Source organism: Caretta caretta, chromosome 25 (assembly GCF_965140235.1).
Source record: "Caretta caretta isolate rCarCar2 chromosome 25, rCarCar1.hap1, whole genome shotgun sequence".
NCBI lineage: Eukaryota > Metazoa > Chordata > Testudines > Cheloniidae > Caretta > Caretta caretta.
Window position 1 is genome coordinate 3,853,378 of NC_134230.1, and position 23,893 is coordinate 3,877,270.

Genomic DNA, 23,893 nt, shown 5'->3' on the forward strand with positions numbered 1-23,893 from the left:
ACTCCGCCTTCCGAGCGGGCTCCTCCCGCCCGGCAGAGCCCCTCGGTCTTGGGCTGTCTTCGTCCCCCCAGCCCCTCGGGGCCTTCGGGCGGGCTCCAGCTGCCTCTCTGGCGCTGCGGCCCCGCACCAAGGGGGCAGGCGAATCCCCGACTCGTAGCAGGGAACAGCCAGGTCCTTGGCTCTCAGCCCCTGCCCCGGAACGGGGGTCTCGCTGTGCACTCAGCGGAGGGCTCTGAGAGCAGCCGGGGTTTGACTGCGACCTGCGCTTCCAAGTAGGCGACCTGGGCTCACTGCCGCAGCTGGTACCACTGGGTGCTTCCTGGACAAAAGACTTCCGAGTCGACAGGTACTTTCAGTGCCCGATGTCTGTTCAAGACCAGTCAAGCTGACATGTCCTTGATTTGTAGGAAGCTGTGAAAACCATATCCCTGCACTACACAGAGATAGAAAATAAACTTGGAAACGTCTGCAAAATGGGGTTCAGGTACAAAGACAAGCTGCAAAAATAAAACTACAGTAAGGCTATGTCTATACTACCACTTAAATTGGTATAACTTATGTCTCTCAGCGCTGGTCTATGCTGGGCAGGAGTCGATGTAAGGTACGCAACTTCAGCTATGAGAATAGCGTTGCTGAAGTCGAGGTACCTAGATCGACTTACTGTGGCGGCGTCACGGCGGTGAGTCGACTGCTGCCGCTCCCGTTTTGACTCTGCTTGTGCCTCTCGTGGTGCTGGAGTTCCGGGAGAGCGCTCGGGGATCGATATATTGTGTCTAGACTAGACACGATATATCGACCCCCAATATATCAATCGCTACCCACCGATCTGGCGGGTAGTGTAGATCTACCCTCAGGGTGTGAATATGTCACCCCCTTAAGTGACATAAGTTACACTGATCTAAGCACTTGTGTGGACAGTGCTATGCTGGCAGAAGAGCTTTTCCTGAAGATTTAGCTACCGCAGCTCTTTGGGGATGGATTACTTAAGTCAATGGGAGAACTTTCTCCCATCGGTTTAGAGCGGCTACGCTAGAGAGTTTACTGAGGTGCTGCTGCATCAGTAGCCTAGATGTGGGAGGGAAGAGAGACCAATTCCAGTAATAAAGCAAACTGGGACTTCAGTAAGTCTCTCTTGCTCATCATGCCATATACATTTTGGGATTACCCATTACTATTTTCTTAAGGCTGGTCTACGCTACATAGGTAGACGTAATGCAGCTTATGTAGACCCAATTATGTCAGTTCCTCCCGCTGACTTAAGTGCCCTACTACACCAACATAATAACTCCACCTCCATGAGAGGTGTAAGGCTTATGTTGGTGTCCTTGGGTGATGCAGTGTCTGTGTAGACACTGTCCCTTACATGGGCTGTCTTGTCAATTTCATGGCAGGAGCTGTGAAATTGACAAGAAAGCCCCTGCTTCCCTGGAGAGCTTGGTGGCTGGACCCTGCTGTGGCTGGAAGTCAGGGCCAGAAGCCGGGGCGGCTTTGGATCCCTCTCCCAGCTGGGAGCCAGGACCAGGAGCCGGGGCAGCCCCCTGCCCACTCCCTGCTGGGAGCCCAGCAACCTTGTCAATTTCACAGCAGGAAACAGGGGGGCAGCCCCCCTGGGAGCCTGTGGGGTAGCTAGCCTCCGGGCAGGGAGCTATCAGTGGAGCTGAGAACCAGGCTCTCAGCTTTCCACACTGCTCCTGTTAGGTTGGTGGAAGCGCTCCTGGTTAGGACGTGCACCCCTGTCCCAGGGAGGATAGTGTGGACATTCACCACCGCAGTAATTAGTGGCTGTAAGTCAACCTAATATACCTCAGCTTAGGTTTGTAGTGTAGACATACCTTTAGTGTTGACAAAACCATGTCTTTCTCATAGTTCCTGAAAACATAGTCTTTCTGTCCCACTCATGGGCGTCCTGCCTGTGTACTCTGCAGAGAAGGTGATGTGGATCAGAATACTTAATCCTGCATAAGCACACCAGTGGAAATTTTTTCTTGATGTTGTGTCCTGAAATTCTCAACCTTCTTACATTTTCTAACAAGCACCTTCTTGCTTTCTCCCATGCTACCCGTCACATTTGGGAGGAGCTCCCAATAAACATCAGCACAACAAACTCATTATTCTCCTACAAAACCCCCTTAAAAATTCTCCTTTGCTGTGATGCCTACAAAAAAACCCCAAACAAACTTGACAATGGTTAGGTTGCTGATGTGCTGAGACCACTGCTTATGGTACTGACCATTATTGTCTCTGTTTCCTTGTACTCACCCACCTGTCTGCAACCATTTGTTGTATATTGTCTTATACTTAGCCCATGCCCCAAAGAGCTTACAGTCTATCTTTTTTTGTTCTGAGTTTGTATGATGCCTAAATACAATGGGATTATAATCAATGTTCCCTCTAATTTTTTCCATCCATGTGCTGAATGAATTTTGTTATGGACACCAATATCAAGGTAATGTGCGCCACCAATAGAAACAAAACACCTAGATATAATATATATTTTTAAAAAGTTACCATAGGGATAATTACTCCAGCCAGGATGGGTTAGGCATTTTAGAACTCAAAAAAATAAATTTAAGCATAAGAGAGAAATAAAATTATGAAATGCATTGACTAGTCAAAAACCTAAAATAACAGCACTTTGAAAGAATAAAATTAGAGAGAGATATGTAAAAAGAAAAGGAGTACTTGTGGCACCTTAGAGACTAACAAATTTATTAGAGCATAAGCTTTTGTGAGCTCCAGCTCACTTCATCGGATGTAGCTCACGAAAGCTTATGCTCTAATAAATTTGTTAGTCTCTAAGGTGCCACAAGTACTCCTTTTCTTTTTAAGGATACAGACTAACACAGCTGCTACTCTGAAACCAGGGAATATACGTGCATTGCAGGAAGTACCAAGCAGTAACGACAACACAAGTATGTGTTGGGAGGTGAGTGTGAAAGAGACAGAGTGTGTGTGTAAGAGAGAGAGACAGAATGTGTGTGCACTGGCTGTTGGGGAAGTCTGAGAGACCCTGCGCTGTCTCTTCAAGGCACTCACACCAGAAGGCTCAGGCTGAGCTCTCCGCTCCTGAGCCCTGTCCCCCTCTCCTCTGCTCTGCAGAGATAGGGTACATGGGCAGGGGGGCACCCTGACATCAGTGCCCCCCTTCCCTTCTAGTACCCCCACTCTGCACAGCAAGCAGGAGTGTCCTGGGAGCAGCTGGCCATGGACTCCAAGGCAGAGGGCAGGAGCTACATGCACCTGAATGCACAAGCCGCCATATGTGGCTCTGCTAATCAAGTGCACGGCACTCCTGGGCGGCCGCATGACCACGCAGCTCTGAGAGGACATAGGTCATAGTCCATGACTTGGGCTTCCTAGATGCTATGATAATATTAATAAATAACTCTAGTAGCTCATTAAACATATGTCAGGGGAACTGTTAAGGGAACAAAACAGTCCTACTGATTGTTATCATGAAGCAAGTTTTGTGCAGATATTGTCTCTTAAGTAACATCTGGATATTATGAGGAAAATCACTCTCTTTGCCTTCTTAATATGGGCTATCACCAGCAGGAGAGTGAATTTGTGTGGGGGGGTGGAGAGTGAGAAAACCTGGATTTGTGCTGGAAATGGCCCAACCTGATGATCACTTTAGATAAGCTATTACCAGCAGGACAGTGGGGTGGGAGGAGGTATTGTTTCATATTCTCTGTGTATATATAAAGTCTTCTGCAGTTTCCACGGTATGCATCCGATGAAGTGAGCTGTAGCTCACGAAAGCTCATGCTCAAATAAATTGGTTAGTCTCTAAGGTGCCACAAACTCCTTTTCTTTTTGCGAATACAGACTAACACGGCTGTTACTCTGAAACTTAATATGACTTAAATTCTCCTGGAATTTTGTTATGGATGTTCAGAGAATAATATCAAGTAAAACAGATCCTGCCTCAGTCACAGTTCAGGGCAGCTGCACCTTTATTTCCCCTCGGGGTCCAGCAATGGCACCCATTTTCAGGCTTCCAGCTCCCCAGCTGTTGCCTTTCTTGGTGGAGCTCCTTGTTTCTCTTTCTTCCAACTGGAGTATTTCCAGGCTGCACAGTTTCCTGCCTTCACTGTGTATTTTCTAGCACAGACAGGTTGCCTAAAGACACTGTTTGCTTTCTCTTTAGAGATGGTTAACAAGTGTAATTGCAACAGGTATGTTGCCACACATCACTTCTTATGCAAGCCTACTTTATCCCTAAAGTGAAAAGCATTACAGAGAGAACATTAAAAACCATAGCAGAACCCACATGCATGCTATTAAACTTGTCAGAATTACCCCCACCTCTAACAGAGATTCTGGCAGGAACAGTCCTTCAAACTCTCACCCAAAGGAATTCTGAAAATCTTGGCGGGGGAGGGGAGAGAGTAGTTGGGGAATCCAAAGGCTTGATGATGGAGGGAAGTACATTAGCATCCATCCTCTCTACTAGATAATGTACATACAGTGTGACAATAACACATACTGTTTTAATACAAATATATTAACCCTAATTCAAGATTCCCCTGAGCTAATGGCTCTTTCAGTTACGGCAAGTCAGTTTCATAGCCAACAGTACACAAGGGAGAAATGTGCTCAGCATCACATCCAACCAGCTTTGACTGGCCCCCATTTTGTAGCTGGCCATTCAGTGTGCCATCAAGTGAGACTTGAACTCACAACCTTCACAATTGTTGTCAAGGGTCTTAACTGCTCAGCTACCATACCTCAAAGCTAATACCCAACTGGGGACTTGAAATGTAGCCCCTCAGATTAAAAGTCTGATGCTATACTAACTGAGCTATCCAGACTCATTAATTCAATAAAGTTTATCTGAATTCCATAAGGTTTGTTCAGGAAATTACATGATATTGTCAGTATGTCACTGGATCTTGTTATGGGTGTTCAGAGAATAGTACGAAGTAAAACATATCCTGCCTTTAATTTAGATGTGTCAGAAGATGAAGACATGGTATTCTGAGGAGCAAGCCATTGAGGAGAGAATCTGGTAATAAACGTAAAAGGATGTTTTTTTCTAACTGCCAGCCTTGCAGATTCTCCCTGGGGTCCTAGAGTCAAGCCCAATTCTTACCACCTTAAGTATCATCACGGGAACGGCAAACCGCAGCCACTGGGAGCTGTGGGGGACTGTGCCTGCAGACGGTCAACATAAACAAAATGTCTTGCAGCCCACCAGTGGATTATCCTGATGGGCCGCATGCTGAAGGGTTGCTGACCCCTGCCTTAATGCATCCTTAACTGAAGTTTTCCACAGACCATGCACAACAGCAGAGGACCAAATCATGGAAATAGTCTAAAAATGGATGTGCAGCTTACCTTTGTCACACATGTAGGTGCATGCATGCTCCTTGCAACTCTTTCTTACGGTCCCTTTCGTTATCTCAAAGAATATTCATTATAGATGGTGTGTATATTTTCTTCCTTCTTTTAAATAGCTTGATAGGTCTCACTAAGCTCTCAAACTGCAATTTGTGTGTTTGATCAATGTCAGCTACAAATTAAGTACTGTTGATTCACTGAAAGCATCAGAAATATTATATGAAAATAGGCTAAAAGAAGCAGGAAAAAGGAACAATAAATGGAGCTTGAGTCCATGAATTATGGTAGGCCTTGGAGTACTTCTCAGTATAGAGGGATATGGCTTCAGTTAGTACAGACCTTTGTGGAAATGGCCCTAAAACTCTTTCTGTTGGTGTACTCTGTGGCAAGATGGGCTGGTGCCAAACCAGGGATATGTGTGCTGTTTGTCACTCCATTGCATTTGGAAACCCAATTGCTTCAAAACCGTCTATGGTCCTGCACGTTACCAAGAGTCACAGCCCTCTGTAGTTGGAGAGGATTAATGGCCCTGCACACTTGCATGACAGGGGCCTCCATGGTGCGTTTCCCGACTCCAAATTGATTTCCTGCTGACCGGTAGCAATCTGGTGTTGTAAGTTTCTAGAGTGCCTTCTTCATTCGCTTCTCCACTGTCAGTGCAGCTCTCGTTCTGGTGTCCCTGTGCTGGAGGGCTGGGGCAAGCTCAGCACACCGATCTAGGAACATGGCTGTGCGCATCTGAAAGTTCTGCAGCTGCTGCTCATCATCCCTAACCTGCTTTACCCTGCGATGCAACCAGTCAGAGCTTGTTTCTCAGGCCCAGGCTCCACCATCTGCAGCTGCTCCATGAATGCCACCAACAACCTTGAATTGTTTTTTGCTATGTCCCACAGCAAACTGTCCTCCAAGGAATAATAATTTTCCGTACTCATTCAGTTTTTCTTGCAGCTCTGCAAATACTACAGGATTGTGCTCCCTGAGCTTTCAACGCTCATGACAAAGCCCTGGCTGGGATGATTTAGTTGGGGTTGGTCCTGCTTTGAGCAGGGGGTTGGACTAGATGACCTTCTGAGGTCTCTTCCAAACCTAATCTTACTGTGATTCTATGACAATTGTGCAGAACTATGCAGGTTCTATGCTTTTGTCAGAGATGGCAGACAGCGAGGAGGGCCATGCAGGTTTGTGGGATTTTTAGGAAAAAAAAGTGTGAAAATAATGGGATATAGATAACACTATGGGATGGACACAGTTGCAAACTGAAAGTTGACCTCATGCTCCCAGTCACCCTTACATGACTCATTTTGGCCCCATCATGCATTGCCAGAACTTTGCAAAAGGCAGGGCGCTAGATGGTGGTGAGTTGCACAGAGGGATACTGACCCAAGGTGGAATACACTCTGCAGTGATACAGGTTTCAGACACGAGGAGCCATGTATGCATTTGCACAAGCGTTGTACTAACTGCAGTGGCTGTATGCTAATGTAATTCTGAGTCAATATAACTTGATCTCAGGCTTTGTGAATCTACATCCTTTTCCAAGTACAGCAATGCTCATTGTCACCAAACCTAAGTTCCTTTGTGAAGCTCCTACTCTCTACAGGGTTTTTGTGAGGATAGATGCATTAAAGATTGTGAGGCATTCAGATACTACAGAGCGGGCAGGGAGAGGGACTCAGACCCCTCCTCCCAGAGGGGTAGGTCTCTTCCCCACTTCAGACAGAGGCAAGAAGGTGTGGAGCAGAGTTCCCTGTGATTTTGGCACATACTGTGAGGGACCAGAGGTCTGGAACCCTGGTCCATAGTGCTCTTAAGTATTAGTAAGTTCCAGCCTGCCACCAAGTGACCTGTTAACAGTTGCCAGAACCAGAAGCTTAATTCCAGCAGAGGACTCCAATCGTGGGATCTGATTGGCAGAACTCTGGGGCTACTGATTGGTTCCCTGTTTCTATTTAAATGAAGCACAGGACCAGGAAGTTGTCCATGCTAGTTGGTTCCCCCTGCTTAGGACTGCTTCCCTTGCACTACCTGCTCCTACAGCCTGACTCTCATTAACTGGTAACCTCACCATGCCTGCCTCCTGACATCTGACTCAGTCTGCCTTCTGGGATATCTCAAACTCTGATCTCCTGGTATCTGACCTGGCCTGACTTCCAACTCCTGTTCTGACCACTAGGTAAGATGCCCACTTCCCGGTCGTGACAGTTTGCATGGACCACTTACACCACAGGAATGAGCCTGGTGCCAGCAGAATGGATCTGGCTAATCCTTCGGGAGCACTGGACATATCTGAGTGAGCTGCCTGCCTTCAGGTGGACAACCAAGCCCTGCAGACATGGGTTGTCCAAGTGACCTCAGAGAACCAGTTATTGCAGGAGCAAGTCAGACAGTTGCATGCTGAAAATGCCGCACTCGCAGAGCCCTGTTTCCCAGTCCATCTTCTGGAATGGTTTGATGGTAATTGCCAGTGCTTCCAGGGTTTTATAAACCAGTGCCGCTTCCTGTTCATGATGCAGCCTCAGTGCTATGCTACTATTGTGCAAAGGTGAGCCTGGTTATCCGACAGCTGTCGGGGAAGCCTGAGACTGGGCCTCCCACTTCTTGGAGTGCGACAGCCTGGTATTTTCAAACTGGGAGGTCTTCCTCCAAGCTATGTCAGTGCTATCTGATGATCCACACCAAGCCCAAATGGTAGAGGCTCACACCAAAGACGATGCTTGTTTCTGCTGTACATGATGGTATAAGATGACCAGAATCAAACTCAGCATTCAAAGTGAGGGTATAATCTTGATTTTTATATAATGGGTGGTATAATATTTTCAGTACTGTTTTCTGTCCCTTACATCCCAAAGAGAAACTTTATCAGCAGTTATTTCTGATGAATGACTTCCATTAATTCAAGTTCTGTCTTGTTGGATCTACTTGAAGGAGAGTCTGAGAGTTAGAAGATTTTTGTCGTTGAGCCTGTAGCATCCTTAGTGTGCTGCCAGGTTCAGCTGAGAGCTTAGTCTGGGAGAAGGTTGGGCTTTTTTCAGGGTTTTTTTTTGTATTTTGCCTTTCAGTTATTTCTCATAGTGGTGCAATCTTGTATCATGAAGGAAGATTATACCCTGACAACCATCCTCATGTTTCAGATAGGGTATCATTTTCACTTGAACGTGTCTAATGTATCAGTAGAGGCTGCAGTTCATATTCTGTGCAATAAAACTATATGGGAAAACCTAAGTTTACGTGAGGAAATTCAGTGTACACAAAAAGAAATTCAATGTACAGAACAGCTCTATTTTGTATACTGGGGTATGGTTAGTTTCAACAGGTGTGGACTTGAGACAGCCTTTGCAGGTAGTGTGTGCTTTTCTCAAGCCCTTTGGTAAGGAAAGGGAAACGATAGGTTTGGCAATATACAAAAACCTGTCGGAGAACACTTCAACCTCCCTGGACACACAATAGCAGATTTAAAGGTAGCCATCCTGCAGCAAAAAAACTTCAGGACCAGACTTCAAAGAGAAACTGCTGAGCTTCAGTTCATTTGCAAATTTGACACCATCAGCTCAGGATTAAACAGAGACTGTGAATGGCTAGCCAACTGTAAAAGCAGTTTCTCCTCCATTGGTGTTCACACCTCAAATGCTAGAAGAGGGCCTCATCCTCCCTGATTGAACTAACCTCGTTATCCCTAGCCTGATTCTGGCTTGCATATTTATACCTTCCTCTGCAAATTTCCACTACATGCATCAGACGAAGGGGGTATTCACCCACGAAAGCTTATGCTCCAATAAGTCTGTTAGTCTATAAGGTGCCACAGGACTCTTTGCCGCTTTTACAGATCCAGACTAATATAGCTACCCCTCTGATACTTCTCTCCAATTTGTCCACATCCCTTCTGTAGTGGGGGGACCAAAACTGGATGCACTACTTCAGGTGTGGCATCACCAGTGCCAAATAGAGGGGAATAATCACTTCCCTCGATCTGCTGGCAATGCTCCTACTAATACAGCCCAATATGCCATTGGCCTTCTTGGCAACAAGGGCACACTGCTGATTCATATTCAGCTTCTCATCCACTGTAATTCCCAGATCCTTTTCTGCAGAACTGCTGCTTAGCCACTTGGTCCCCAGCCTGTAGCGGTGCATGGGATTCTTCCTTCCTAAGTGCAGAGCTCTGCACTTGTCCTTGTTGAACCTCATCAGATTTCTTTTGGCCCAATCCTCCAATTTGTCTGGGTCACTCTGGACCCTATCCCTACCCTCTTGCATATCTACCTCTTTCCCCCCCACCCCTCCAGCTTAGTGTCCTCTGCGAACTTGCAATTAATCCCATTATCCAGATCATTGATAAAGATGTTGAACAAAACCGACCCCTGGGGCACTCTGCTTTATATCGGCTGCCAACTAGACATCGAGCCATTGATCACTACCTGTTGAGCCTGACAATCTAGCCAGTTTTCTGTCCACCTTATAGTCCATTCATCCAATCCATACTTTTTTAACTTGCTGGCAAGAATGCTGTGGGAGACCGAATCAAAAGCTTTGCTAAAGTCAAGATATATCACATCCACTGCTTTCCCCATATCCACAGAGCCAGTTATCGGATCATAGAAGGCAATCAGGATGGTCAGGCATGACTTGCCCTTGGTGAATCCATGCTGACTGTTCCTGATCACCTTCCTCTCCTCCAAGTGCTTCAAAATGGAGTCCTTGAGGACCTGCTCCATGATTTTGCCAGAGACTGAAGTGAGGCTGTAGTTTCCCAGGTTCTCTTTCTTCTTTTTTTAAAATATGGGCACTATATTTGCCTTTTTCCAGTTGTCCGGGACCTCCCTTGATCACCACGAATTTTCAGATTTTCAGTTTGTTTTCATACAACTTAATAGAAATATCCCTCTTTTTTTAATGTAAATGAAGCTGCTGTAGAATTTCCAGTCTATTCCACCCCACTGCAGACATCCTTCCTGTAGAATTTAAATCCAAGTTCATGCAAAGTACATAGAGCCCTGGCTGTAATTTCTACAGGTAGAATGTCTGTATTAAATATGAAAGTGACTACAGTCTGCAGAACCATTTTGTGCAAGTTAAATGAAGGCCTCTGGCTCCTGGCAACTGGTTTGGGTGTCCGTGTTTCAGTGATTGTCACCTTTTGTTCTGAGCTAAATATTCCCCATTTCAACTAAAAGCTGCCTTCTTAAGTTAAACCATTTAAATGAAAGTTACAGTTAGAGCTGAGTGAATTATTGACTTTTTTGCTTTGTGGTTTTGAACTGAAAGTGGATTTTTTTCCCCCTCACCTTTTGGGGTACAGTTCAGAAGCTGACAAAGACCTTGGGTTGCTCAGCTGCTGTGGCTTACAACCTGCATACCAACAGATAAGCATGCAGTATCCTGAGTGTCTGTGTGCTACGCAGCCCTGATTCAATGCTCCGACCCCAACAGTCTGCTTACAACACAACTCTAGTTTCTATCGCCCAGTTATGTTATGCAGGGGTGACCTAATATTCCAAGTCCTGATTTTTCCCCAAATCCATCTGCCCTGAAGTGTCCAGCCCTCTCCTGGAACAGCCCTCTCCTGGAAATAATAAAGTTTGTTTGTGCCTCTAAACAGACAAAATGCACAGCTTATCACTTTCACTCAAACACAGCACTGGCTTGGTTTAGATTAAAAGTAAAACAAGTTTATTAACAAAAGAAGATTAGGATTTCAAGTGAATTCAAGTCTAAAGGATAGAGTCAGAAATGGTTACAAGCAAATAAAAGTGAAAAATGCTTTCTAGAGACTAAATCTTAACAAAACTACAATCTTAGTTCAAAGTAAGATTCTAATCACACTACCTTTCAGCAAGATGGTTGACCCACCCCTTTCTTCAGGTCTTCCACAATGTCCAGAGTAAAGTTAATTCAACCTTTGAGGAAGGCTCAATGGATTCTTCTGGTGAAGGAAGTTCTATACTGATTTCTTTCCTGCTGGTGTTTCCTATAATACAAATTGATCTTTCCTGCAATCTCCTTTCCCTGCCCTGATTCTGAGTGGTTTCAGAGTAACAGCCGTGTGAGTCTGTATTCGCAAAAAGAAAAGGAGTACTTGTGGCACCTTAGAGACTAACCAATTTATTTGAGCATAAGCTTTTGTGAGCTACAGCTCACTTCATCGGATGCATACTGTGGAAAGTGTAGAAGATCTTTTTATACACACAAAGCATGAAAAAATACCTCCCCCCCCCACCCCACTCTCTTGCTGGTAATAGCTTATCTAAAGTGACCACTCTCCTTACAATGTGTATGATAATCAAGGTGGGCCATTTCCAACACAAATCCAGTGTTTAACAAGAACGTCTGGGGGGGAGGGGTAGGAAAAAACAAGGGGAAATAAGTTGCCTTGCATAATGACTTAGCCACTCCCAGTCTCTATTCAAGTCTAAGTTAATTGTATCCAATTTGCAAATGAATTCCAATTCAACAGTCTCTCGCTGGAGTCTGGATTTGAAGTTTTTTTGTTGTAATATCGCAACTTTCATGTCTGTAATCGCGTGACCAGAGAGATTGAAGTGTTCTCCGACTGGTTTATTCTGAGTGATTATCTTCTCCTCTTGTTGTTATGATGGATCTGTGTACCTTTTATGTAAATTGCATTCCCATTGTCTCTTAATGTACCTTGGAAATACCTTCAAGTAGCGGAACCACATTCCTTTGGCTAGAGTGAAAAAAAACTTCAGCCCTGCTTGGCAGACGCACTTTAAGACAATAATTCCCAATATGTTTCTAATTTTGAATTTGTCCTCCATACACACAACAATGATCAGTATGTTATTAGCTTTCTAATGATAAATTACATGTTGCCTTTTAGATACGGGGTGTGACAGTGAATTGGAATACACTGAACTGGTCAGGCCAGTTGAAACTCACTACCAGATACCAGTCATCCCCTCTGCCCTCTTGCATTGGGATGCTATTAGGGTCATATTCACCAAAACAAAAAAAAAACAAAAAATCTTTCGGATAGATTCAAAGGTTTTGAAACAAAATGTCATTTGAATCAACATTTTTCAAACCGTTACAGATTGGCTGTACAACCATTTGAACCAGATAAAAATAAAAAGTCTTTAGTCTTGCAAGGCTCCCTCCTTTTTCTTTGTATTTCTAGTTGTCGCCATCTTCCTTTCTCTATCCAAATTCTTCTTTCTGCTTAGGCTACTGAACCAAGAACTACATTTTTTGAAGCAAGTGTCACACGCTGGAGTGTGCAACAGTATCCAAGGGGATTGCTGAGGTTTGAAATGTAAGGTGGCCAATCAAGAAAGCAGAGAGATTTTATTTTGTACTTATTTAATAATAATAAGAAGAAGAAGAAACCTCATCTTTCTCGTTTCTGTTACTGTGGCAGATTTGGTGAAACAGATTTTAGGATGTCTTTTGTTTCTATATGTTTGTTTTGGAAACTTCCCTAATAATGGAATGTTGTGTAATGTAGTGACTATATGGTACAGAACTTGAATGATCTAGACAGATATGATGACCTGAAAGTAATTGATGTGTGAGAGAACCTATCACTTTTCCGTCTTAACAGGAGCCTTAGATAGTTTGCTAAACCACATCGGAAGGTCTTATTGAGCAGTGCAAGTGAGAGGATGGAAGATTCCATATCACCATAATCAACCAAGTAACCTCTTCAGCTTTCTGCTTGATAGGCTCCTTTTCATCATAAGTGAAAAGTGGTGTGTCCACATTCTACTCTGCTTGATGCAACCCAAACTTACATTTATCTTCAGAAATACTCATTGTTATAAATCATTAAAATATAGTTAACAAAGCTTTTAATTTTACTGTTAACAATTCTTCATTTTATGTTCTAAGCGTTATAAGTCAGTATACGTTATTCTGTGGTACCCTTAATCTATTAGAAAGGGGAAGAGGAGTTATGGGAAACGTGATGATTCTTTAATGTCAGCATTTCTTATCTTCTTTAACCTGGGTTTTTCATTCGAAGTCTAGTTTTGTTAGTGAATTATTACAGAGCAACTTCATTAGAGGGTGTCTCAATTTTAGGGCTGTAATGATGCTGGTTCTGGCGGGACCCAATTGAGAGTGCCAATTCAGGACAAATTGCATAAAGCAGGACAGTTACAGCCCAAGGTTGGGGTTTCTGTGCACACCAAGGCAAACCAAACTGGCCAAACAAAGAAGACTTTGGTTTTACCCTACTGGCTAACCACAAGTCACACAAGGAATTCCCTTAGACACCCCAGTTTCACAGTATCCCCACCAGTGCCACTTGTTATGGGGACAAATGGTTATGAAAACCAATACCCCAGTAAAAGAAAAAAGGTTCTCTCAATCCCAAAGGACCAAGCCCCAGACCCAGGTCAATATATAAATCCGATCTTACCCACAAATCATGCTGTTGCCAATCCTTTAGAATCTAAAGGTTTATTCATAAAAGGAAAAGATATAGATAAGAGCTAGAATTGGTTAAATGGAATCAATTACATACAGTAATGGCAAAGTTCTTGGTACAGGCTTGCAGCAGTGATAGAATAAACTGCAGGTTCAAATCAAGTCTCTGGAGTACATCCACAGCTGGGATGGGTCTTTCAGTCCTTGGTTCAAAGCTTCAGTGTAGCAAAATTCCTCCAGAGGTAAGAAACAGGATTGAAGACAAGCTGGAGGAGCTGCAGCAGCTTTTTATATTCTTTTGCCATTTGGTCTGTCTGTCTTTGTCCCAAAGACAAGCTGTCCATCACATGGCATGGAAACACCTCAGAGTTCTGTCCATAGGCATGTCCCTGCATGCCTTGCTGAGTCGCAAGGCGTGTCTGCCTTCTCTCAATAGGTCAGTTGTATAGCTGATGGTTCTTAATGGGCCATCAAGCAGGCTAGGCAGAGCTGACACCAGCTTGTCTGGAGTGTTTCCCAGAAGCATAGCACAAGTTGAAATACAGACAGTATAGGGCCAATATTCATAACTTTAATTACAAAAATGATACATATAGACAGCATAATCATAACCAGCAAACCATAACCTTGTCTTAGACACCTCATTTGACTCCCTTTATATAAGATTTGGTGCCACTACAGGATCTTGGTTGCAACAATGATCTATACGGTCCCAGCTTATGTCAATAACGTCACAAGGGCCTTGGTGTATTATTGCTTTTAATGAAACCCCGATAAAATGTTTTGTGTTTTCAGGTGTGTTGCGAGTATGGTATGGTGCATGTTCTTTCGGAGAAGGGGAGGAGTAAAGGAAAGGACTACTGTATCCTCTTCAACTCTCAGTGGGCCCACTTGCCGCATGACCTAGGAAAAGCTGTAAGTACCTAAATCAAGCAATGAGAGAGGATCATAGTTCACAGACTCCCATATTTTAGGGAACCCCTTAGGTCTCACCTGGTTCTGGTCAGGCTAGCAATGACTAGGATGTTTGTTCGATTTCAAAAATATTCTTTGCTTTATCTATATTTGCACAGGTAAGCTCTAGCAAACCAATGATTTAGCCACCATACACTTTTCCAAAAACAAATCGTAAGTTGAAGTTAACCAGTGTACCAGTCTTGTGAAAGAACCTTCCTTTGTATCACCAGAGCTCTTTAATAAAAATGAAAATGGCAATTGCCCCTGGCAAGTAAGGTGTTTAGTTCTTATATCTGCAAAGATAACCTCGTTTATGTGAATTGAATATAAACAGATACTGTATAGACTCCCTGATGTTTAGACAAAGAATACTAGTGTCTCTTCAGAGGCACGTAGTTCTGCTAAGGTGCAGTAAAGTGAAAATAGATCTGCTTTGTCAGGTTTTACTGCTTTATTCAGATCTATGAGCAACATTAGGCTGAGAGTTGGGTCAGTTTCACAGTGCTCCCTGAGAAAAGCTATGAGCAATGCTTGAGATTAAAGCACAAAAATGGAGGCTGGAGTAGGAATAGATTAGTGGAAACTTCCTCCCCACCATCACAACTGCCAGGCATCTCTGGGGTGGCAGGAGGGAACTGAGAGAGGCTCTAAAATTTATTGTACACCTGCTACTCAGATGCTATGGAATATGGAGATCCTTAGTGGGGATCCAAGGACAACACCCTGGTAGGAATTGCAACACTCCTTTTCCTAACAGCTTTGGAGAGAAGGGGCATGGCAAGGGCTTGATTTCCCACCTGATCTTTCATACTGCATTTTGACTAGTAGGCTTAGAGAGATTATGATATTAATATTTTTGTAGGCAGATGTGAGACAGAAAGCACAGGAAAAAAGTAAGGAACACAGTTTAGGAAAAGATTGGGGGATATAAGGGAGTGGAGAGGGGAAAGAAAGAAAAGAGGAAACAGTGAAACAATCTACATAAACTATTTGGGGAAAAGAGGATGAGGATGAGGATTGGGGTGGGGGTGAGAATGAAAGTGAGGCAGGGAGGGAAAGTATAACAACACCAAGAGATTTAGTGAGGTTTTTTGTTTTTTTAATTGATACTGAATAGTTGGTTTTATATGTTACAATTTTAAGAGTAAAACAGTTTAGTATTGTATTTAATTGCAAGGAGCTGTGATAGTAACAGTATTTTTCCATCTGTCTGGTAGGCTTAGCAGTTGGGCTAATAAGTGTTGGGTAAATTTTTCAAGCCCTGGGAGTACGTTAATTTTTTTTTCTTTAAACAAAGGCCGGTTCTTGGGAATCTTAAAATATAACTAAACTAATACAGAAATGGACATCATGTCCTACACAACAGAGCAAGGTGGAAAAAGGAAATATTTTTGGTTTTGTGGCATGGAAATATACATTTGTCACTGAAATATACATTGCTGTGCTATGGTTTGGGTATAGTTAATGTGCTTCTCCCAGTGTCTGCAATACTCAGTGAAGGTGGTATTAATGTGCAGAGTTCTGAGAGTGTATTCCAGATTCTGTTGTTGTGTACCTTGAGTAGGTGTTTTTCTTTATTTTTATAGGTATTGTGGGAATAATTCCTTTTTCGAAAATGGCACAGAGCAGCATAAATATGTGAATATCTAGGGTTGCTTGACATAATGCATAGTTAGAGAATGAACCTTTCATCGTTTGGAACCTACTTCTAAATTCTCATTTTGTTCACATATGGAAATATTACCTAGCACTTGTCTGGTGCTTGATGGATTCAAAGGATTATACAGATGCTAATACCCACAAATTTCCTGTGAGGTGTGTTCAGCAAATGTTATCGCCATTGTATAGATGGATGCACAGCAAGTAAATGGCAAAGTTGAAACTTGGGGGCTCCTGACTCCCAAACTTGTGCTCATTCCTTTATATCATATTGTGCAATAAGTTTGTTTGCTTCTTAGTCTCCATTCATTTATATCACACCACCTGCAAATAGCTATGAAAACGGCAGGCCAAGGAAAGAAGTGGCTGCTCAGAGTTAGGATTGTAGTGGTTTGGCAAAGCTGTTTGTTGAAACCAATGACAATCTGCACTGGACTTCATCTGAGTAGGGAAGGAAATAGACTTCTAGGATGGAGGTTGGCACAACTGATTAAGAGAGCTTTAAACTAGGAATTTGGGGGAGATGGTTGGGAGATGTCCAGGTAATCTCCACGCCAGAATTTAGCATAGAGTGGAAAGAAAATGAAGTAAGAGTGGATACAGCTGTAGGTAGGAGGAAGGGCAGTGTAGATACAAGTCTAATAGGTTATACTGGTAGTAAAATAACCGTGCCTAATAGGGTACAGAATGTGAGTGAGGCCAAACAGCAAAAATTAAGATGTTTGTACACCAATGCAAGGAGCCTAGGTAATAAAATGGAGGAACTAGAGTTACTGGTGCAGGAAGTGAAACCAGATATTATAGGTATAACAGAGACCTGGTGGAATAGTAGTCATGACTGGGCTACAGGTATTGAAGGGTATGTGCTGTTTAGGAAAGACCGAAATAAAGGTAAAGGTGGTGGAGTAGCACTGTATATCAATGATGAGATAGAATGTAAAGAAATAAGAAGCGATGAAATGGATATGACCGAGTCTGTCTGGGCAACAATTAAATTGGGGAAGAAAACTATTAGAGCCTCCCCTGGGATAGTGCTTGGGGTGTGCTATAGACCGCCGGGATCTAATTTGGATATGGATAGAGCCCTTTTTAATGTTTTTAATAAAGTAAATACTAATGGAAACTGTGTGATCATGGGAGACTTTAACTTCCCAGATATAGACTGGAGGACGAGTGCTAGTAATAATAATAGGGCTCAGATTTTCCTAGATGCGATAGCTGATGGATTCCTTCAGCAAGTAGTTGCTGAACCGACTAGAGGGGATGCCATTTTAGATTTGGTCTTGGTGAGTAATGAGGACCTCATAGAGGAAATGGTTGTAGGGGATAATCTTGGCTCAAGTGATCATGAGCTAATTCAGTTCAAACTGAATGGAAGGATTAACAAAAATAAATCTGCAACTAGGGTTTTTGATTTCAAAAGGGCTGACTTTCAAAAATTAAGGAAATTAGTTAGGGAAGTGGATTGGACTGAAGAATTTATGGGTTTAAAGGTAGAGGAGGCCTGGGATTATTTTAAATTAAAGCTGCAGAAGCTATCGGAAGCCTGCATCCCAAGAAAGGGGAAAAAATTCATAGGCAGGAGTTGTAGACCAAGCTGGATGAGCAAGCATCTTAGAGAGGTAATTAAGAAAAAGCAGAAAGCATATAGGGAGTGGAAGAAGGGAGGGATCAGTAAGGAAAGCTACCTTATTGAGGTCAGAATATGTAGGGATAAAGTGAGACAGGCTAAAAGTCAAGTAGAGTTGGACCTTGCAAAGGGAATTAAAACCAATAGTAAAAGGTTCTATAGTCATATAAATAGGAAGAAAACAAAGAAAGAAGAAGTGGGACCGCTAAAAACTGAGGATGGAGTGGAGGTCAAGGATAATCTAGGCATGGCCCAATATCTAAACAAATACTTTGCCTCAGTCTTTAATAAGACTAAAGAGGATCTTAGGGATAATGGTAGCATGATAAATGGGAATGAGGATATGGAGGTAGACATCACCATATCTGAGGTAGAAGCGAAACTCAAACAGCTTAATGGGACTAAATCGGGGGGCCCAGATAATCTTCATCCAAGAATATTAAAAGAATTGGCACAAGAAATTGCAAGCCCATTAGCAAGAATTTTTAATGAATCTGTAAACTCAGGGGTTGTACCGTATGATTGGAGAATTGCTAACATAGTTCCTATTTTTAAGAAAGGGAAAAAAAGTGATCCAAGTAATTATAGGCCTGTTAGTTTGACATCTGTAGTATGCAAGGTCTTGGAAAAAATTTTGAAGGAGAAGGTAGTTAAGGACATTGAAGTCAATGGTAAATGGGACAAATTACAACATGGTTTTACAAAAGGTAGATCGTGCCAAACCAACCTGATCTCCTTCTTTGAGAGAGTAACAGATTTTTTAGATAAAGGAAACGCAGTGGATCTAATTTACTTAGATTTTAGTAAGGCGTTTGATACTGTGCCACATGGGGAATTATTAGTTAAATTGGATAAGATGGGCATCAATAGGAAAATTGAAAGGTGGATAGGGAATTGGTTAAAGGGGAGACTACAACGGGTCCTACTGAAAGGTGAACTGTCAAGTTGGAGGGAGGTTACCAGTGGAGTTCCTCAAGGATCGGTTTTGGGACCAATCTTATTTAATCTTTTTATTACTGACCTGGGCACAAAAAGTGGGAATGTGCTAATAAAGTTTGCAGATGATACAAAGCTGGGAGGTATTGCTAATTTAGAGAAGGACAGGGATACCCTACAGGAGGATCTGGATGACCTTGTAAACTGGAGTAATAGGAATAGGATGAAATTTAATAGTGAGAAGTGTAAGGTCATGCATTTAGGGATTAATAACAAGAATTTTAGTTATAAGCTAGGGACGCATCAACTAGAAGTAACGGAGGAGGAAAAGGACCTTGGAGTATTGGTTGATCATAGGATGACTATGAGCTGCCAATGTGATATGGCTGTGAAAAAAGCTAATGTCATCTTGGGATGCATCAGGAGAGGTATTTCCAGTAGGGATAAGGAGGTTTTAGTACCATTATATAAGGCACTGGTGAGACCTCACCTGGAATACTGTGTGCAGTTCTGGTCTCCCATGTTTAAGAAGGATGAATTCAAACTGGAACAGGTACAGAGAAGGGCTACTAGGATGATCCGAGGAATGGAAAACTTGTCTTATGAAAGGAGACTCAGGGAGCTTGGCTTGTTTAGCCTAACTAAAAGAAGGTTGAGGGGAGATATGATTGCTCTCTATAAATATATCAGAGGGATAAATACCAGAGAGGGAGAGGAATTATTTAAACTCAGTACCAATGTGGACACAAGAACAAATGGATATAAACTGGCCACTAGGAAATTTAGATTAGAAATTAGACGAAGGTTTCTAACCATCAGAGGAGTGAAGTTTTGGAATAGCCTTCCGAGGGAAGTAGTGGGGACAAAAGATCTATCTTGCTTTAAGATTAAACTCGATAAGTTTATGGAGGAGATGGTATGATGGGATAACATGGTTTTGGTAATTAAATATTCATGGTAAATAGGCCCAATGGCCTGTGATGGGTTTTTAGATGGGGTAAGATCCAAGTTACCCGGGAAGGAATTTTCTGTAGTATCTGGCTGATGAATCTTGCCCATATGCTCAGGGTTTAGCTGATCGCCATATTTGGGGTCGGGAAGGAATTTTCCTCCAGGGCAGATTGGAAGGCCCTGGAGGTTTTTCGCCTTCCTCTGTAGCATGGGGCACGGGTCACTTGCTGGAGGATTCTCTGCTCCTTGAGGTCTTCAAACTACAATTTGGGGACTTCAATAGCACAGATATAGATGTGAGGTCTTTTTTAGGAGTGGTGGGTGAAATTCTGTGGCCTGCATTGTGCAGGAGGTCAGACTAGATGATCATAATGGTCCCTTCTGGCCTAAATATCTATGAATCTATGAATCTATGAACCTGCTTCAAGACAGAAATGTGCAGATTTTTGCAACAAAGTTACAGTGTTTGTGTAACAAGTCTTACCTATTTCATTAAGGCTTTAATTTTGTAATACTCATTTCTAACACTAGAATACTGAGAAAGCAGCTTTGAGATTTGTTTGGAGATTTCATGTTGTTGTGCAGTGTGTTGTAGTGTTACTGTAATTAAATTTATTAGTGTTCTGAAAAATGGAGGTTTCCTAAAGGTAACTTCATTAGAACATACATAACATAAGAGCCGGCATAGTGGGTCAAACCATGGTCCATCTTGCCCAGTATTCAATCTCTGACAGTGGCCCATATCAGAGCTTCTTGGGGAGTGTACAGAACAGAGCAATTATGGAGTGATCCACCCCTGTCTTTCACTCCCAGCTTCTGATATTCAGAGATTTAGGGTTGCCCTGAGCTCAAGGTTGTGTCCCTGACCAATAACCATTGATGGATCTATCCTCCATTAACTTACCCAGTTCTTTTTTGAAGTCTGATATACTTTTGGCCTTCACAACATCCCATGGCATTGAGTTCCACAGGTTAGTTGAGTGGAAAAAGTACTTCCTTTTGTTTGCATTAAATCTGCTGTCTATTAATTTCATTGGATGACCCCTGGTTTTTGTATTGTGTGAAAGGGTAAAGAATACTTCTCTATTCACTTTTTCTACACCATTCATGATTTTGTGGACCTCTATCATATCCCCCTTTAGTTGTCTCTTTTCTAAATTGACCAGCCGTAATCTTTTTTTAATCTCTCCTAGTATGGAAGCTGTTCCATACTCTTGATCATCTTTTTTTTTTCCCCCTTCAGTGAACCTTTTTCCATTCTGCTTTGTCCCTTTTGAGATAGGGTAACAAGAACTGGACTCATGGGCACACCAGGGATTCATATAGCGGCATTAAGATATTTTCTGTCTTATTTTCTATCTGTTTTCTAATAGTTCCTCACATACTATTCGCTTTTTTGACTGCTGATGCTGCACATTGAACAGAAGTTTTCAGAGAACTATTCCCCCCCGGTGCCTCCAAGATCTCTGTCTTGGGTGGTAACAGCTAATTTAGAACCCATCATTGTGTGTATATATAGTTGAGATTATTTTTCCAATGTGTATTACTTTGCATTTATCAACATTGAATTTCATCTGCTTGTTTGTTCAGCAATGGCAACAATCTCATTTAGGCAATGCTTTCTTATATAGTCTGTTGTGACATAGATCTCATTTCCTGTAGTCTTGAAGATCTTGCTGTTTGCTTCTAGTCCTCTGAGCTGCACTCATAGTTGTTTTTTCTAGTCAGTTATATTCAATCTGAGATCCCAAATTAAAATATTTGGTCAACGCTTACTGTGGAGATTAGCAGGAAAGAAGAGAATACACTACTCTGCTTCTTTAGTTGTGTGGTTTCTTTGTCAGGGTAATAGCTTTCTTTCAGAAGGGTCTTTAATTCAGATTCTCATTTGTTCTCAAGGACACTGAAAGTTACCCCATTCCACCTTGATACACTGCATTCACTCTCAGTGCAGTCTTATTACAGGACACTGCACATTGGCTTTTATATATAAGCCCGGGTGCCCAAATTAAGGGCTGCACTGCACTACCAACTCGCCAGGAACCCGAGGGCTGCTCACAATTTGCATAAAATGGGAAGATTGCATCCATCTTTTTCTTCAGTTTGAAAGTATGGCTTCATGTAGACTGAGTCCCAGCAAGCAGTACTCCACCTTGGACTGAGTGGGCTGCTTGGTTCAAGGAAGCATTGTATGCTGGGAGCTGTAATCCGTGAGGAGAGCACAACTTGTAAGCAGGATTCTTTGACATGTTAAAAATTAATCCTTTTATTCTGTGTGATGCAGCTAAAATGGGTCCCGGTTCATTGCTATTGTCACACCTCACGTGAGGTCCTAATGTCATTTTTTAAAAGTTTGAGGCTAGTTGACTGAGGCTTGGTCCACAGAAGACTGAGATAGTGATGATGGGAACAAGTAGCAAAAGTTTTCTGGGCTTTTTTGAGTGTGTCAGTCGAGTTTGTTGGCTTGTATAGCAGCAGTGATGGGCATTTCAAGATTAGAGTATTGCACTGTACTCTACATTTTTATGACCAATATTACTTGCAACTTTCCAATCTTAAAATAAAGATAAGCCCTGTATCAGCCCTGAAGCAGGTGCAGAAGGTGAAAGTCTGTTAAGTGCTGTTTCACCCTGGGTGCAGGAAACCAGTGCTTTCAAATCTATATTGGATTCCCATGGGTTTCTGGAAGGAGTTAAGGTGCATATGTTTTATTGTGTATCCTAATAAGCCCTAAATGGAATGTGGTCTCTCTACCTGAGACCCTGCTCTCTGTATGTTATGCTGCCACACTTTAAATCAGTGGAGATGCTTGTGCTATAGCTCCCTTGGTATAGAAGGGAGAGAGTTGCTTGGAGAGTGAGGCCCTTTCTCTGACGGTGCCTTGACTTAGGGATTCACCCACCCACTCGGCCCATAATAGTCCAGATCCGTTGACCTTTAGTGCACACAGTAGGGCTGTGGTTGGGGATCTGGATAAGAGTGTGGGGTGTTTTACTGGGGAGGTTAGGGTTTAGAGTAGTGGTCACCAACCCGTAGATTCGGATCGACTGGTCGATCCTGGAGACTCGCCCACGAAAAGTCCGGCAGTGCACAGGGCTGCTGCCAAGGCAGGCTCCCTGCCTGCCCTGGCCACACACCACTCCCAGATGTGGTCAGCACACCCCCGCAGCCCCAGAGAGAGGGGCAGGTGGCTCTGTGTGCTGCCCCTCTCTGCAGACCCCACCCCCACAGCTCCCATTGGCTGCAGTTCCCTGTTCCTGGCCAATGGGAGCTGCGCGGGTGGTGCTTGCAGGCAGGAGCAGTGTGCAGGGACCCCTAGCTCCCCCAGGGGCTGCAGGGGCATGTTGGCCCCTTCCCGGAGTGGCGTGGGGCTGGGACAGGCAGGGAGCCTGCCTTACCCCACTGTGCTGCTGACCGGCAGCAGCCCACAACCCAACCCCCAGCCCTGAGCACCCTCCAGGAGCCAGCACCCCATACCCCCTCCTGCACCTCAACACTCTGCCCCAGCCCAGAGCCCCCTACTATATCCAAACTCCGTCCCAGAGTTTGCACTCTTCATCCCCTCCTGCACCCTAACCCTCTGGCCGAGGCTCAGCCTGGAGCCCAATTCCACACTCCGAACCCTTCATCCCTAGCCCAGACCCCGCACCCTTTCCCAAACACCCACCTCCTCCCCCATCCCGGTGAAAGTGAATGAGGGTGGGAGAGAGCGAGCGACAGGGCAAGAAATGGAGTGAGTGGGGCAGGGCCTCGGGGAAGGGCTGGGTAGATCCTGGGTTACACTTAAATTCAGAAAGTGATCTTGTGCCTAAAAAGGTTGGAGACCACTGGTTTAGAGGAAGTCCATTGTCTGTGGGTAGATGTGTGTGGAGAAAGGTCACCAGTTTGCTACTGCTGGTCTTGTTTGAGTTAAATTGTATTTTTAATTATACATTATGATACCTAGAAATGGGATAGGCATCCTTTTCTGTCTATGCCATATATTGTATTCAGTATTGGTGTAGCCATATTGGTCTCAGGATATTAAAGAGACAA

At 43.4% G+C, this 23,893-nt stretch overlaps 1 protein-coding gene across 11 annotated transcripts in view; it reads left to right on the forward strand.

Moving 5' to 3' along the window:
• Positions 1–23,893, forward strand: part of SPPL2B (signal peptide peptidase like 2B) — a 105,519-nt gene that overhangs the window by 330 nt on the left and 81,296 nt on the right. For 8 of the 11 annotated variants that reach the window (XR_007353977.2, XR_007353979.2, XR_007353978.2 and 5 more), the window contains exon 2: positions 14,521–14,640. Coding sequence is in view for 2 of the 11 variants with exons in the window: in XM_048831326.2 (XP_048687283.1) it covers positions 14,521–14,640 (120 nt within the window). In the remaining 9 variants the exon portion in view is untranslated. Of the gene's footprint in view, positions 1–144; positions 347–4,952; positions 5,012–14,520; positions 14,641–23,893 lie in introns of those variants that run through there. The other 3 variants (XR_007353984.2, XR_007353983.2, XR_007353986.2) reach the window with 3 other exon arrangements.